The sequence below is a fragment of the Pogona vitticeps genome, chromosome 10, assembly GCF_051106095.1.
Source record: "Pogona vitticeps strain Pit_001003342236 chromosome 10, PviZW2.1, whole genome shotgun sequence".
NCBI classification, from domain to species: Eukaryota; Metazoa; Chordata; class Lepidosauria; order Squamata; family Agamidae; genus Pogona; species Pogona vitticeps.
In genome coordinates, this window is record NC_135792.1 from 21,069,610 (window position 1) to 21,086,587 (window position 16,978).

General features: G+C 41.5%; 1 protein-coding gene across 2 annotated transcripts in view; it reads right to left on the reverse strand.

Annotated features, from left to right (window-relative positions):
* ADAMTS18 (ADAM metallopeptidase with thrombospondin type 1 motif 18) overlaps positions 1 to 16,978 on the reverse strand; it is a 121,053-nt gene that overhangs the window by 69,334 nt on the left and 34,741 nt on the right. The window contains exons 4-5 of one of the 2 annotated variants that reach the window (XM_072980461.2): positions 10,391 to 10,673; positions 1,847 to 2,046 (exon numbers count right to left, since the gene is read on the reverse strand). In XM_072980461.2, the coding sequence (XP_072836562.2) occupies positions 1,847 to 2,046; positions 10,391 to 10,673 (483 nt within the window). Of the gene's footprint in view, positions 1 to 1,846; positions 2,047 to 10,386; positions 10,674 to 16,978 lie in introns of those variants that run through there. The other variant, XM_020815279.3, reaches the window with a different exon arrangement.

The following is a 16,978-nucleotide window of genomic DNA, read 5'->3' on the forward strand; positions in this document are numbered from 1 at the left end:
ATTCACATCCCTAGTAGATCTGCTTTTTTAGGGAGGAAGCAGCTGGAGCAGGGCTTCAGAAAATGGCCTTAAGATCCATCTATATTCAGACAGCAGAAGGTGATGCCTCAAGGAAGGGGTAGGCAGTTGCAAAGTGGCCAGGGTTGCACCCATCTCATATTCACTGAGGGCTCAGTGGGCCACATATGGCCTTCAGCTCCTGCTTTCAAAAGATTAATCCCAGGGCAATCACACCTTTAGAAATCAGCAATGCCAGCTCTCTAAATTTTGCCTAGAATCAAACTGGGCGCTTGTATAATTACATACGGTATTCCTTCATATTGGCATCCCTCCCCCTCTTTGTCCAGTTTCAAGTCCAACTGTCTACACACCATCCCTCACTAATGAAGGATGATTGGACTTCTTTCCAAAGAAGGAGGCATTCCGATGTCTGAGCAGCACCGTAGGCAGCATAAGCAAGGAGAGAGGTCAGGAGGGGAAAGAGGGAGCAAGTTCGTAACCTCGTTTCCTTCCTCACACCGGAGCAAGGCTTAATCACTCAAACAAGGCCTTGGGATTGACTGCATTGTGCTGTTTAATTTAAAATGACACAGCTCCTTGCAAGTACAAAGCTATGCGCAGCCCCGGCCAAGCAGTGCTGCGAAAAGGAAATGGTTTATGAAAGAAAAACACGTCTCCGCACTTATATTTCATTCTATCTTTACTCCGTGAGAGCGTCAAGCAGATTTTGAACAAGCGGCTGCCAAAGCTGCTCTCATTTCCATCTGTATTTTGAAAGCAGCACATCGGGCACTGCCAAATAAATGCCTGAAGCCGGGGGGAACCACTCTCTTTGTTCCACGTTCACATGATTTTGTTCCTGTTCAGGCTCTTTTCTCTTGTCCCCATCTTTCCTCCCCCGGACTCATTTTACAACTACCAGATTTATAGGGATATGAATTTATAAAGCCACCGTTTATGTGGGGTGCAGTGCACACCTCTTCCTTCAGCCCTCTACAAGATAGCACAAGCTAAGCCTGGTACTACCATAGCTTGTACGCTTGTACTGCTCTCAAGTTCCACAGCACACAGAGAACCATGTTTCAGATTATTCATGCTGAAATTCATGCACATACTGGCGAAAATCCTGGTGTTTAGCATAGCAAATTGCACTCGTGGAAGCCCACTGGATCAATGGAAATTTGGTGAATTATCTCCTTTGTAAGTTCCATTGATTCAAATGAGTCTACTCTTTGATTTACTTTCACATAGTAAGTTGGGATGTAGTGGCGCTGCAGATTAAACCTCAGAAGCCTCTGTGCTGCAAGGTCAGAAGACCTGTAGTCATAAGATCGAATCCACGCGACAGAGTGAGCTCCCGTCACTTGTCCCAGCTCCCGCCAACCTAGCAGTTCGAAAGCATGCGAATGCAAGTAGATAAATAGGTACCACCTCAGTGGGAAGGTAACAGTGTTCTGTGTCTAGTTACGCTGGCCATGTGACCACGGAAGATTGTCTTCGGACAAGCGCTAGCTCTATGGGTTAGAAACGGAGATGAGCACCGCCCCCTAGAGTCGGACACGAATGGACAAATTGTCAAGGGGAAACCTTTATCTTTACCTAGTAAGTTGCAGTCAGAGGGAGTCCATTTGAATCAATGGAACTTACAGAGGGGTTGACTTACCAAAACCCCATTGATTCAGTGGGCCTCAACTAGCATGATTTACTATGCTAAGGAACAAGATTTCAGCCACCGTGTGCTCATCCCTTTTGCACTGTGATCTAAATAGACCTGAACATTTCACTACTTTTGACCAATTTAGCATGAGCGGAGTTCTATTTTAGCTGCCGCACCATGCTGCCTTACCATGTTCATCACGGTTAAGATGTATGTGGTAATGTTTTCCTTGCTGTGTTTCTCCAGCATTTTCCTGTCTGCCACAACCAGCGTTTCAACATTCAGTGTTCCACCCTTTTGATTTTTAACGGGGGATCTTTTCAATCTTGTCGAGCTCCCATATTCATCATGCAGGATGAACGCATCCTCCGTGGGTGGCTTAGGTGTGTCTAAAAGGAAACAGAGCAGAGATTTGGAAAAGTCTGGGACCCAACACTCTCTCTCCCTCCCGCCCCCTTTTTAACAAGCATCTCCGACCATTCCTAAAGTGCCGAGGGACTAGAACCCTGAATGAATCTGTAAGATTGTGACGGATGCCAAACACTGATTAAAATAGCCTGTTAGATGCTGAACTCTTTTCAAGCCATTATTAAGTCCTGATTCATCCTTTTTTGTTGTTGTTAAAAAAGAAAAGAACTTTAATACAATAAGCTGTAGACAGGAAGACATTAATCTTGAAAAGAATAAGTTTCACATGCTTGGAAAGGGGGGGGGGGGTATTTCTGATTTCTGCCTAATTATTTTTATCCAACCATGGTGTGTGCATGTGAGCACACTCATACACACGCCTACTTTCCTCTCCACTCCATTATCTAGAGAGCAATTCAAATACCTACACTGTGTGTGGCCAGCTGTTTAATTTATTGCCCCAACTGGATTGCACACCAGTTCTTCTGATGAGCAGAACATCCTAAAAGTAGCAATAAAATAGCAGTTGGATAGCTGTGATAACAAGTAAATATGGGGTCTGTTTCTGCAGGAAAAAAATCATTGGCCATAAACAAGACACCATCTTGGCCAAAGAAAAAGACCCACGCAAATTTGCTCTCACATTCAACCAACTGATTTTCATCTCCTCTATCAAACAGCAGATTTCAAACGAGTGCTAAAGTCACACACACTGCTCTTACTCCCTTGATTCTAAATAGTATGGACTGAACTCCATGGGGATGACAGGAGGATGATTCTCCCTGGTTGCAGATACCTCAACCTCTGTTATTTGGGCCTTGGAATTCAAGACATTTCTAATTTCTTTAGTCTAACCCTAACTGGTCTGCATAAGAGTCTTGCAGAACAGAACTGAACTTGATCAAAATAGGACACTCCATGCACTATAGTGACACAAACAAACCGTTATGGCCTACCACTAGTAGATAAACCAATTCATTGGGTCTGCTCTAATAAAAACTAGCATTTAGATTTACGCTGGCATCTCTTGACTTATCTTATTTTGAAAAGTATGAATTACAAATTTATGATTTTTTTCTGATGAATTAACGAATCAGTTTGTCAATTTGTTTTGGACTTTGCAATCCTATAAAACAGCCACCCAAGCACCTGGAGACACCAAATTTGCAGGGACTCTTCCCCTACAAGCCCTGCAAGTTTTGTGAAGTTTGGACTTTGAATGTCTGAGTTATGCATTCACAAATACCCCCTCCCTGACTCCTACACAGGCTAGCTTCCTACGACTCTCCTGTATAATATCTTTCAGTCTGATGAAGATTGGGTTTCCCAAATCCAGCTTCTAAAGGGCACTTTCCAGGAGGGGGGGGGAGACACACTTTGTGGGTGTATAACTTGGAAAAGAAAAATACCAAATTAGAGATGGATTGACTATATCAAGGAAGCCACAGTCTTGAGTTTACAAGAGTTGAGCGGGGCAGTTGAAGACAGGACGTTTGGGAGATGACTCATTCATAGGTTTGCCATAAGTTGGAAGTGACTTGATGGCACATTCCAAAAACAACTGGATCCAAAGATTCCATTTGCCAAGATGGATTTGTGTACGAATATCGCAAATCATACAAATCAAGTAAAACTACAATAGCTGCAACCTTGTGGCACATACTTTTGAAAATAAGAAGCTGTGCATGGGTTCTTTGCATTTAAAAAAAAAAAAAACCTAAACCGCCAATATTTCTGTGCTTTCTGCACTTAGTGAAGCCTTGGGGCACAATGGCTAAACTGCACTACTGCAGTCCAAAGGTCTGCTCACGATCTGCATTTGATCCCACCAGGCTCAAGGTTAACTCAGCCTTCCATCTTTCCATGGGTTACTTAAGTACCCAGCATCCTGGGGGGAAGGAAGTACAATGTGTAGATTAATGTGTAGATTATAATTAGTTTGTAAACCCCCCAAGGGTGTTTTATGTGCCATGGGTGGTATATAAGCACCATACAGTCTGAAAAAAGGCAGACAACATTAATTCTGCACAGAAATTTATCTATTTTTTTCTATTGCAGAAATCTCAGGGGTGATAGGCATTTTTTTCCCCAGTCCTGCACTCGAGGTGAGAAATCTAATGGTGAATGCTTTGTTGCGCTGTCTTGTTATGTCAAAACAGCCTGGAAAAAAAAATTGAGAGCAAAGAACTTGCTCACATTTAGCCAGTAATTTTTCACTCCAGAGAGACTTTGCAGATAGCAGAGGCAGGAAGAACGAAGTTGTTCTGTTCACACAACCTCTAGGTCTATCCCTTATCTCTTGAGGTCCATCCACATGTACCAACAAAGCCCATTCCTTTTTCTTTTTTTTTTCCATCATGCAAGATTAAAAGATTTGTTTAACTGAGAGTATGAGATCATATGGTTTTCAGAAAAATAGAAAGGTTCATCACACACAGTAGGTTGATTTTCCAGACCACCTTGTCTTCAGATTAGCCTTGTATTTGCTGTAGCTATTAAGAGGTTGAGTTGAGTTATTTTAGACAGGGGAGCAGTATTATCAAAGCGTGACTTGCTAAATACGAACCGCTTGGCATGCTTGCTCTATAATTATGTACCTTCAGGAGAGTAACCTACAAAAATTATTGACTAAGGTTAATATTATAAAAGCTTTATATTTAATGGAATTATTTAGTAAAGCAGAGACGGACAAATGTTAGGCAAATGTCTGAAAAATTACACTGTATTGAAATCTTTCTTTCTACCCGCTCAACCCCCAAGACTGATGGTTTTGGTTATGCCTTTGTAGAACAGGTGACCAAACACAATAAAAGGAGAAATATAGTCATAATAGGAAAGTTCTGCTACCTTGATATCTGTTGGAAACAAAACTCTGCCAAGAATGTAAGATCCCACAAATTCCTCTGTTGCCTTGCTGACAATTTTATTTTCCAGGAGGTAGAAGATGTAAGAGGAAGGCTGTCTATCTTGGACTTGTTTCTCACTGACCGGGATGAGCTGGTCAGTGAAGTGGAAGTAATATGAACCATGGGTGAAACTGGCCACATCCCCTTGAGATTCATTATACAGCGGAAAGAAAAAGCCGAGTGCAGTCAGTTACACACTGTGGCCTTCAAGAAAGCTGATTTCAATAAGCGTAAAGAAACTGTGGGTGATACCGTATAGCTGGAAATACTTGGTGAAGAGGGAATTCATACTGAATGGCAGTTTCTTAAAGGTGAAAGATTGAAGGCACAATAGAAAATATTGCCAGTGAGGAAGGAAAAATAGGTAGTGTCTAAAGAAATCAGGATGCCTGCATATAAAGCTTATGAATCAGCTATGATTTAAATGGGAGCACACATAAGAAGATTTCCATTCTGAAGGAAATCAACCCTGAGTGCTCACTGGAAGGACAGATCCTGAAGCTGAGGCTCCACTACTTTGGCCATCTCATGAGAAGAGAAAGCTCCCTGGAAAAGACCCTGATGTTGGGAAAGTGTGAAGGCAAGAGGAGAAGGGGACAACAGAGGACGAGATGGTTGGACAGTGTCACCGAAGCGACCAACATGAATTGGACCCAACTCTGGGAGGGAGTGGAAGACAGGAGGGCCTGGCGTGCTCTGGTCCGTGGGGTCACGAAGAGTCGGACATGACTTAATGACTAAACAACAAATAAGAAGATTATGCATTATGAAATTCCCAGTATGGTGTAGTGGATACCTCACTTACCTTGAAAATACTATAAGTTGGTTTCAACTCAAATACACACACACATAAGAAATTGCTTCAAGGATATATGAAATGTATTTTTAGAACATGTGTTTGGGAAAGGGAAAGGAAATACTCCAGGGAAAGATTAGCTTAACTTTTGGAGAGAAATGGGGCATAAAGTATTAAGTAAAAATGATGACTATATCCTGGGGTGGAAGGGTGTACTTGATATGAAATGTACTCTGTATTCTGAGTTTTAAAAAATATTTTTCTTTTTCTTTTTCTTTGTAGTGTTATACTTGTATTGTATTTCATAATCTTTTCTTTGTATTTTTATAGTTTTATTTGGTTTAATAATTTTTTAAAAAAAAACAAGAAAAACAAATGGAAGAAAAATTACCAAAAGGCTGGAGAGCTCAAAATGGACTTGGTTTTACAACAGAGGTTAAAAACAATATAAAGGCTGGGAAGGTTGGAATACAAAGGTTGGAAATTGCTGGAAGCAGGAGGGAGAAGAAGGAAGTGGTGGGTCAGCAGCCTGGAAGAAATTATAAAATGCTGATGGGTGACAGAGTTGACAGAATTGCTCAGCACTCAATTTGCTTCTCACTTCACCAAAAAAAGGGGGAAACAGTGCTCTGTCTATGGCCAGCAGGATAAAGGAGGCAACGAACGGGCTGCCTTACACATAAGCAAAAGTTTGGTACAAGAATACCTAACTACTTTAAATGAATTCAGGTCTCCAGGATCAGATGAACTCCATCCAAGAGTGCTAAAAGAGCCTGTGATCTTTGAAGCCCTCTGTCCAAACCTGGAGTCTGTCTTTGAAGGAAAGGTGGGATAAAAATAAAGTAAATAACATTAATATACAGTGGTGCCCTGCATAGCGATGTTAATCCGTTCCGGATAAATCATCGCTATCCAGAAACATCACTATACGGAAATAAAAACCCCATATGAGGGATAAACTCACCGCTAAGCAGGAATCCTCCATAGGGCCGCAATTTTCGCTGCCTCGGTAAGCGAGGAATCAGCGTGAAAACACTGCGGGCGGCCATTTTGTTGATCTGGCGGCCATTTTGGAACCGCCAATCAGCTGTTTTAAAACATCGCTTACCAATCACCGCGATGCGATGTTTTACCTATTTAAACATCGCAATGCAATCTCTTTTGCAATCGCAAAATCCACATTGCTATGCGGATTTGTCGTTAAATGGGGCGCTGGTTATGCGAGGCACCACTGTATATTCAAGAGGTTATGCAGAACTAATTGCAGATTGGAAGCAGGTAAATATTCTCACCACTATAAAAAAATGGGGAGGTGGGAATGACCCCACCATGAACCAACCAGCTTGACGCATATAGCAGGAAAGGTCCAGGAACAGATCTTGAAACAGTTGGTCTAGGATGAAATGACCCTGAAGTGGCTACGATTTCAGCAGAGTTCTTTCAAAATCAAATCATGGGAATTTAACCTTTATGATATGAGGGGAAGGCTACACATGCAATCTGTCTTGTTTTCAGTAAGGCTTTATTTATCATTTTGTTTGTTTCATTCCCATGGTGCCTTTCTCGTGGCTCACAAGGATTAAAACAAATTAGGCAGAATGAATTATGAAGTTTTTTTAAAAATTAAACAGGTCATAATAATATAAAAGGTTATCTAGACATTTAAAACATCAAAAACTTTAAAAAATACACTTGGAAAAGAACATATGCCCAGCATCTAGAAGGGACTCAATTTTGCGCTATTTAGTTACTAAAAGCCTGCCTAAAGAGGTAAGTATTTAACTATCACTGAAAGGATAGAAGGGAGGCGGTCAACCTGACCTCCCAAGGGAGAACATTCCACAACCTGGGAGAAGCTGTGGGGAGAAGGCCTGTAATGGGACCAAGAAAAGAACCTCTTGTAGAGATCTTAGGAACCAAGAAGGCTTATTATGTAGTCCTTCTGACAGCCTGGACCCAAACTGTATAGGGCTTTACAGTTCTTAAAGAACACTTTGAACTCTGCTCAGAAATGGGCTGGTGAGGATGTGATAGCAGGGGAATTATAAGCACCCTATAACGGGGTCCAGTCAACGGTCTGGCTGCTGTGTTTTGAACCAACTGAAGTTTCTGAACACTCTTCAAAAGCAGCCCCACGTAGAGTGTGCTGTAGTAATCCAAGGTGTAACTAAGGCATGTGTCAGCATAGCCAAGTCAGACATCACAAGGATTGGGTGCAGCTGGCACACCGGCTTTAGCTGCACAAATATACTCCAGGCCGTCACCAAAAACTGGACCTTCAGGCTCAGAGGGATAAATCCAATCTGGGGACCTGGGTTTTCAGTGTAACCCTATTCAAGAAAGGTTGAATTCCTCTTCTCGTATCTGCCTTTCAATTGACCAGCTGCATCAACAGAAACAGAGTGTCCACGTGAAGGGAAGTACAGTGGTGCCTCGCTAGACAGTTACCCTGCATGACAGTTTTTTCGCTAGACATTGGCTTTTTGCGATCGCTATAGCGATTCGCAAAACAGTGATTCCTGTGGGCGAATTTCGCTGGACAATGTTTGGTCCCTGCTTCGCAAATCGATCTTTGCTAGACGACGATTTTGACAGCTCCCTCCGCGCTCACAAACAGGTGTTTTGGGGACCTGAGCTTTGCAAGACAGTGATTTAAACAGCTGATCAGTGGTTCGCAAAGCAGCTTTCCTATGGCCAATCTTCACTAGACAACAACGATTCTTCCCCATTGGAACACATTAAACAGATTTCAGTGCATTCCAATGGGGAAATGCTTTTCGCTAGACAATGATTTCACTAAAAAGTGATTTCAGTGGAACGGATTATCATCGTCTAGCGAGGCTCCACTGTAATCAAGTCTATTCAGCTATTATGGATCCACATGCACTGAAAGCAATAGGCTAGCCATGCTCCCTCCGCCTTGGATAAACTAAATAGAGAAAACAGAGTTCTGTTTTATGCAGAGTCTATCTGGGAACTGCATCTCTTCAATCACATTTCTGTGTTCAACACAATGTAGGCAGAAGGGCTAGAATATCCCCTTCAATACCTGATGGTTCCGCGTACATTCTTAACCATTGATTAGAGCTGTTGTCACACTCTATTCTGCTTTGGTTGAGCTTCACCTAGTGTAATCTGCCTACTTCTGTGCATCATAGTTTTAAGAAGAATATCAACAATCTGGAATCTGTCACAAAGAGGATGCACAAAATAGTAAAAGGTCTAGAAATTAAGTGCATTGGAGAATGGATGTGCAAGCTGGACATGTTTTGCTTGGCAGATGAAGATGGAGAGGTGGCAGGACAGCTATTTTCAAGTATCTCAAGGGCTTTCACAATCTTGTTTTCTACTGTTCCAGAGGGCACAGCCAGAATGAATGGGTTCAAATTACAAGGAAGTCGATTCTGACCAAATATTGAGGCTAACATTATTCTTCTGGTGGTAAGGACAGACTATCTCCAAAACCAGTAGATTCTGCTTCAACGGAGTTCTACACCTCATTTCAATAGAAAATGAAACACATTTCAAGTTTTCAAAACAATTCAAGTTTGGTTTTCATGAAGGTAAGAAGTGAGTGAATTGTCTCTCGTTAGACAAGCACTGCAATACTAGTCATAGAATCTTTCAAGGATAAATGATTCCATAGTTGGCATGATAGTGGTCTATCTCTGTTCTCTGTAAACTTAAGTGCCCTGTGGGCCCAAAGCTTGTGTGCACATAAACCAAAGCATGTGTAAGATTGCTATACTCAGTGGGAGTTGGGCACACAGGCTCTTAAACCAGCTGGAGCCTTATGTATGTGGATGTGGAGTGTGGAGCCACCCACTGTGACTTCAAACATGGTTACATTTCTGCAAAAGTGAAAACATGGACAGTGTTAGGATCTTGTAGTATTCCTAAGAAGGGTGATCACGTAGACCAGTGGTTCCCAACCTTGGGCCCCTAGATGTTCCTGGACTAAAATTCCCAAGCCTTCACCACCATCTGTGCTGACCAGGGAGATGGGAATTGTAGTCCATGAACATCTGGGGACCCAAGTTTGGGAACCATTGATGTAGAAAGTGCTGAAAACCACTCTCCACTGTGACCATCCCCACACTGTAAATCAGAGCAACTACCCCGCACTATTTTTAATATGCTTACAAGGGATGTCCACCAGTGAGATCTGAGATGGTTTTTCAGAGCTTGGCAATATAATTCCAAAAATAAATATGTGAACTTGACCCTACCCTTTCTTGATCAATAAAGTGGGAACACGATCTGGTTTTTGTGAAGCCCACCTGCTCCAAACTGTGTGTTGTTCTTAAGCACACGTGCATCTCTAAATCAGCAGAAGCTTCCTGAATCACTCTAATGTATGGAATACCTCCATAAAAGCAGTAGAACTACAGACTCTTACCACTACCGTTCAAGTGAACAGAAAAGACCTCACTGTCGTGTATCTCTAACTCCTTATATGTTTCCCCATGTCCTCCAATGCTGCTACACTGGGATTGAAAGAAAAGAATACTGATTGTCCTTTTTATCTGGGCAGTTGGCAAATCACTGCAGAAAAAATAAAATAAGCATCCCGTACTCTAAGAATTTCTATGTCAAAAAGAGAGAGAAAGTTTCCTTACATACATTTCTTGCGACGTCCACAAAAATGTTGCTTTTGAAACCTTCCATGGTGGTAATCATGGGCTTGAGCGTGATACTCGTGGGCAGCATGATTTCTGTGATGGCCAAGGGGAACATGATGGGGGTTTGTATCTACTCTGTACCGGTGAACTTTCTCTTCGGCTGTTCGTTTGTACAATACGTGCGGGTGGTGTCCGGCAGCGGGCGTGTAGTGGTGTTCCTGCGCTAGGTGTTGAGGTAATGGAGATATAAGGAAGTCATTCTCTTGTGTCCTTATCAAACCTGACTAAAGAGATAAATATAAAGAAAAGTAAAAAAAAGAGTTATAAATAGATTCACCCATGTAATTGGTGCTCAAACGCAGCTATAGAAGATGATAGAGTGGGTCACCAATTTGTTGCATTAACTTATGTGGAAGGTGAACACCAGGCCTTGATTCATCAACCAGGATTCCCTGGGCAAGAGTTAGGACGTAAACACCACAATAAGACCATATCCTACCTACTCAGAGAGGAAGCAGCAGAAAGCACAAAACACTATCAAAACTCAACCATCTAAACTACTGATTGGAAAAGGGGGAACGAATGCAACTGGAGAAGGACAAAATCACATCCATCAAGCAAAAATTTGGTTACCACAGTCATGATTACCCATAATTTAAAAATAATCCCAGACATTCATTGACTCCTCTATACTGGATTAGGTGTAGAAAATTTGTGAATGATAACCTTATTTCAAAGCACAAGAACAGCTTCAAAGGGCTTAGCAGATGTCAATGCACATCAATATCTAACTATTAATAAAATATCTGCTTAGGCAAAGTAAAAGTTCCCCTTGACAATTTTTGTCCAGTCGTGTCCGACTCTAGGGGGCGGTGCTCATCCCCGTTTCCAAGCCATAGAGCCAGCGTTTGTCTGAAGACAATCTTCCGTGGTCACATGGCCAGTGCGACTTAGATACGGAACACTGTTACCTTCCCACCGAGGTGGTCCCTATTTATCAACTTGTATTTGTATGCTTTCGATCCGCTAGGTTGGCGGGAGCTGGGACAAGCGACGGGAGCCCACTCCATCGCGTGGATTCGATCTTACGACTGCTTGGTCTTCTGACCCTGCAGCACAGGCTTCTGCGGTTTAGCCCGCAGCGCCACCACGTCCCTCAAAATATCTGCTTAAGCACATGTAATTTCACAGAGAAATCATCAGCACCTACACTCATACTTATGCACACTGATTTCAGTGAAATAGTCCTTCGTTTATTCAGACACCTCTCAACATCTGCATTTTTGTAAGTGTGGGGACAGGTCTATACATTTACTTGGGCCTAATAATGATGATAAAACCTTAAAAAACAAATGATACATTTCTTTTTCTTCTCCACTTGCTTATCATCAAGCAAACCGCTTAAAATAACATTCATCCTTTTTCCTTTTATAATATTCTGCAAAAACTTCTACCGTACAATATATTGCTCGTCTCATTTGGCTAACACAGTTATTCATATATATTTTGTGGCGTCTCTTTATTAATTAACATTATAGGTAAAGCACAACATTAGCTGCATTTTAAACTGCATTTTGCTTTTTTCTCATTTCTGTTTCACATCGTTTCTCATGAAAACTGGTACAAAACTGAATGAGTTACTTCTGTGTTATTATCTTACCAGTAGCTTTGTTCCAAAACAAGCTGGTTGTTTTGGTAAGTGGCGGACTTATTTTGCAAACAATGAAAATTACACCGTACTCATGTTTTGCTTTCACTTTTAAAGCACTTTAAAATCACTTCTCCCCCTGCACGTTTTGAAAAGAACTTTAAATTTTTAGGAAAACACCACTGCATCCCATAAGCTCATTTTAAAAAAAATCATTGACCGAACCTCACATCGTGAGTCTATAAACTAGAGCAGCACCTTGTTGAATCTGTGATATTCCCAGTTGCTATACAAGGAAGAATCATCACTGGGAGTCCCAACAACTTCAACAAATAGAAATAATGTTGAACACTATAAAGAACATAAGGATGCTAACAACACTATAGTCGTTGCACTGCTTTTAAAAACTGTGATTTTTAAAATATATATGCCACAACTCCTAGAATTATCCAGCCATTATAACTGTTGGCCATACTGGCTGGGACACCCTAGGAGTTTTAATCCAAACTTTCCCAAGTTCGATGGTTGTTGTGGGAGGTTTTCGGGCTCTTTGGCCATGTTCCAAAGGTGGTTTAGAACCTTCAGAACATGGCCAAAGAGCCCGAAAAACCCACAACAACCATCAGATCCCACCCATGAAAGCCTTTGAGAATAAATTTCCCAAGTTCCCTGTCATGATGCTGTTGTCCATTTTAACCTTTCACATTGATGACTATCATATACCTTGATTTTTGAGCAGGTTTGGTGTTCTTGGTGAAGTTATTCAAACCCACTATTAATACTGGAATTTGCAAATCACTTACTTGGGAAAGAAGCCACTTTGTTCATTTTTTAAAACAAAACTGATCCCTGATTCAAGGAAGTACAAAGATTTCTTTTTTACTCAGGCAGCACTTGTTAAGTTCCTAATTCACATCACTTTTCCTAATTCACATCACCTAATTCACATCCTAATTCACATCACATTCACTTCACATGGCAAAATTCCTTAAGGAAGAATTTTAAATCCTTGTGCGATTCACCAATATCCTAGAATAAGATGAGGGCAGGGATCCTCCCCCCCCCCAGCACTGTAATTTACACATATAGTTTCTTGTGTCCTCATCCTTTGAGAAGCAAAGGACACGTACACACAAAGTACAGGAGGGCTGACTGATTGTTAAGAAAGATGAAAACAACTCACTCAGTGCTTCAGCTTCTTAAACAAGGGCGCCATCACTCCAGATTTGGAAAGCTCGCGCAGTTCATATAATCCATGTAGATGTATGAATTGTGCAGTTTTGAGCACAGTTTGAAAATTTCATGTTTTTTCATCAATGTTAAGAGCTTTGTTGAGAGTACCAGGGGGGCTGGAATTATTGCAAGAGGATTAAGAATATTGCAGTTTGTTATCCTCTGGAGGAACGATAAGACAGGTAAGGATTTATGTCCCCACCTGTAGGCAACAGTGTCTCTGTGTTATGGGGCCCCTTCAGTCTCCCCGGTCTGCGCCCTGGGATTGCCTTTACCATGAAAGAGTTGAAACCATCTAGAATTATATCTTTGTCAGACCAAGTTTCTTGCAAAAGAATGATGTCATATTTGCTACGAAAGAAAGGAGTATCGTGGGTTTGGGAGATACATCTGGTCCAACCTGCCACATTCCATGATAAAAGTTCAATTTTAGATGCAGATGTTTGGTTGCTTTCTGGAGCTCAAAAATATTATAGGGACCACATGCCATTCTAGAGCTATACTTTGCTCACCTCTGTGCTAGAGCTTGCACAGTTACACAACTGTCTGTGCAATGGTGTGATTCAGAAGTCTGCTATCCCTTCACTGATTTTAGGCCCAAGTGGTTTCTTTTCTCGCCTCTTCCTTGCAAAAGAAATTGGCCGAGCCTACCCAATGTGATCTAATTCTTTTTCTCCATAAAACTTGGCTGTCAGTGAAGGAGCACTGGGTGCTCATCTCTGGCAAGGGTTTAATTCACTTGCTCTCCCTGTTCAATGAACTGGTAATCTTCGAACTGGCATGTCACACTAGGGCACGGTGATGCGTATCCCTACAGGGGACAGACCTGATATTTTAATCCTTATGATTTATGTCATCAGTTATTAAGAAATGACACCACCCATAGGCTGTTCTGCATAAAAGGGAGAAGGGGACCTAAGAATCTAGTATTCGGCACCAGTAAGAGAGCATCTGCTAACCAGTTCTGCTCCCTCCACGAGAAAGGGGAAGGGGGAGGAAAGAAATACAGCAAATCTGTTTTTTATTTTCACATTTTAAAGGCTTCCAATGTCTGAATTTTATTCCTAGAGGCTTCATTTCGTAAATGATTTGAACCATCTGGAAGACAATTGTCTGCGTTTCCCTTTTATGAACCTGCCTGTGGAGTTTGCCCCACTGTAGTCTCGATTATAATCTCAGCGTTTCTCATCAAAGTAGAGGGCTGAGAATTTCAGAAATATAGGAGGAACTCTGTTCTCATTAGGACAGTCCACTGATTAAAGGAGAATTAGTTGATTAACGTTGCCTTGCTGATGCAAGTTTTCTACAAAGCTTGGAAAAGGAACTTTCTGAAGGGGTGCGCTGGCTGGAATTGCACTACCAAAGAGTAACTTTTTTTTGAAGTTTTAATTCTCTGTATAGGAAAGTTGCTACTTTGGGGACTCCTAAGGTTAGCAAATAGGAGTCATTAACTGAAACAAAAAGAAAAATAGCCAAACAGAAATTAAAAATAAGAGGAACACTGGATATAAAACCCCCCAAAAAAGGAAATGGTGTTCAGTCCTGCTTATCGTTCAGTTGTCTTTACTAGAAATCTTGAGCACAGTTAAAAAGGAAAAGAATAATGAGGAGGGGAATAAGGAAAATGTGTAAAATGTACATACGTAGCAAAAGTGGAATGGGTACAGCTTCCCCCCCCAAAAAAGAAATACAAGAACCTGTAATCAGTGAGAATCAACCTCCAAGAGATGCTCAGGATGTACATAGTGCATAATTAAACTGTGGAACTCACTTCCTCAGGATGTGGTGAAAGTTGTTAGCTTAGGTGGCTCTAAAGGGAGATGAGACAAACTCTCGGAGGGCTTGAGGTATATTGCACACAGTGTTCAGGGACAGAGGTAAGATGCCTTTAAGTCCCAGTGAATTGTTTGGGAATGCAAGCAGGAAAACAGACTTACATCTGGTTGGGGGCTATGGGAACAGAATCCTGGACTAGATCACTTTTCAGACTGATCCAGCGGGGCTCTTCTTTTGAACATACTATAAATAGACATATTACCCCAAAGGTAGCATTTGGTGGATATTGAAAGAAATGTATGAATTGGCATGTACACCATTTTCAAGCAAAAGTGCAAAAATGGACTGCCTTGGTAGTATTTCTTTGATTGAGAATGACTGCAACCCCTTAGGTGAAGGAACACCTCAAACAGATCCTTTATTTATTATTGTATTTATTTAAAATAATTCTATCTTGCCTTTCTCCTTAAAAAGGATCTTTCTTATTGCAGAGTTCATGTCCGAAAATGGACATCACTAAATGAAACAGGGGGACCCAAACTGTCATCGCTATGCGAAGCATGGTCCCGAACATCGCTATGTGAAATTCCTCTATTGGAAACATCGCTAAACGGAGCATAAGATCGCTCCTAAAACCTCATTGCTAAGCGAATACATCGTTAAATGAAGCAATCGTTAAGCGAGGCACCACTGTACCTTCTTTTTTCGTGTTCAGCATAATTTACTAAACTTTACTTAAATGCTATGGCACTATTAGGACAAAGTGTGTGCAAGACTATGGAAAGACAATTGCTAAATGGGCTTTGAGCTGATAGGTCACATAGCTAGGGCTTTAAGGTCTGTCTCCCTGTCCAAATGCTATTTCCACTGTTTTTTCCCCTGTCGGCATGGCACCGCAAACACCAAACACTACTTGCTGGGATTCTGGCCACACTGTTATGGTCTACAATGCCACCAGAATGAATGGCACTATACGCCCCCATGTCATAATCATTGGGAATTTTCCCTCATTCATGGCTACAACTATGGAGAAACAGAAACAGAGGGAGGACATCACAGACACGAGAGAGCAGGGGATGGAATTGGCTCTTAAAGGACACCGGACAGGTCATTCCTGGTGAGAGAAATTGGGATGGGATCCTTGTGCACAATCCCACAAGAATAATTTAATCAATAAAAAGTTATTTGATGTTACTAGGAGTCAAGTCACCCTATCCAGCACACCATACTGGATACCCAGTGTGGTACAGTGGATAGAGTGACAGACGAGGACTCAGGAGGCCTGGCTTCAAAACTCTTTTCAGCCATGGAAGTTCACTAGGGTTGTGGAACTGGGAAAGCCATTCCATAAATATCTCACCTCACTTGAAAGCCCTATTAGAGTAGATACAACTCAATTTTGTCTTGAAGGCCCACAACTACAGGTGTCAGCACCACTGGCATTTATTTTTAATTTCCTATTGCTGTCACTATTGAATTCCATGACATTTTCATCAGCCATATCCCAGTTCTCAGCCTCTCCAACGGTTGTTGATTCTTGTCCATTAAAACAGATGGTCATCAATGAAACTTTAATTGATTAGTCAAGTAATTATACCAATCAAGCTTTGCAACCAGTTCCAAATAATAACTGAACTTTCATTTGGTCATCTCAGAACTGGGTAATTGCAAATGTTCCTATGCTACCCCTCCTTGCGTTCTAAACTGATGTGGCAACAGACAGTATCTAATCCTACAATCTTGTTGATTTTAACTTCCCTTCAAAGTATCTTCCGAGGTCACTGGTTTGGCAAAAACAACAAGCAATACTTTCCATTTTTGAAGATGTTCAATTAAAGTTTCTGCACCACCGAAGACACTACATATGTTTGAATTCACACACACGTGTATGCATGATTTTAGGATCATAGGGTTATACAGTCATTTAATCTT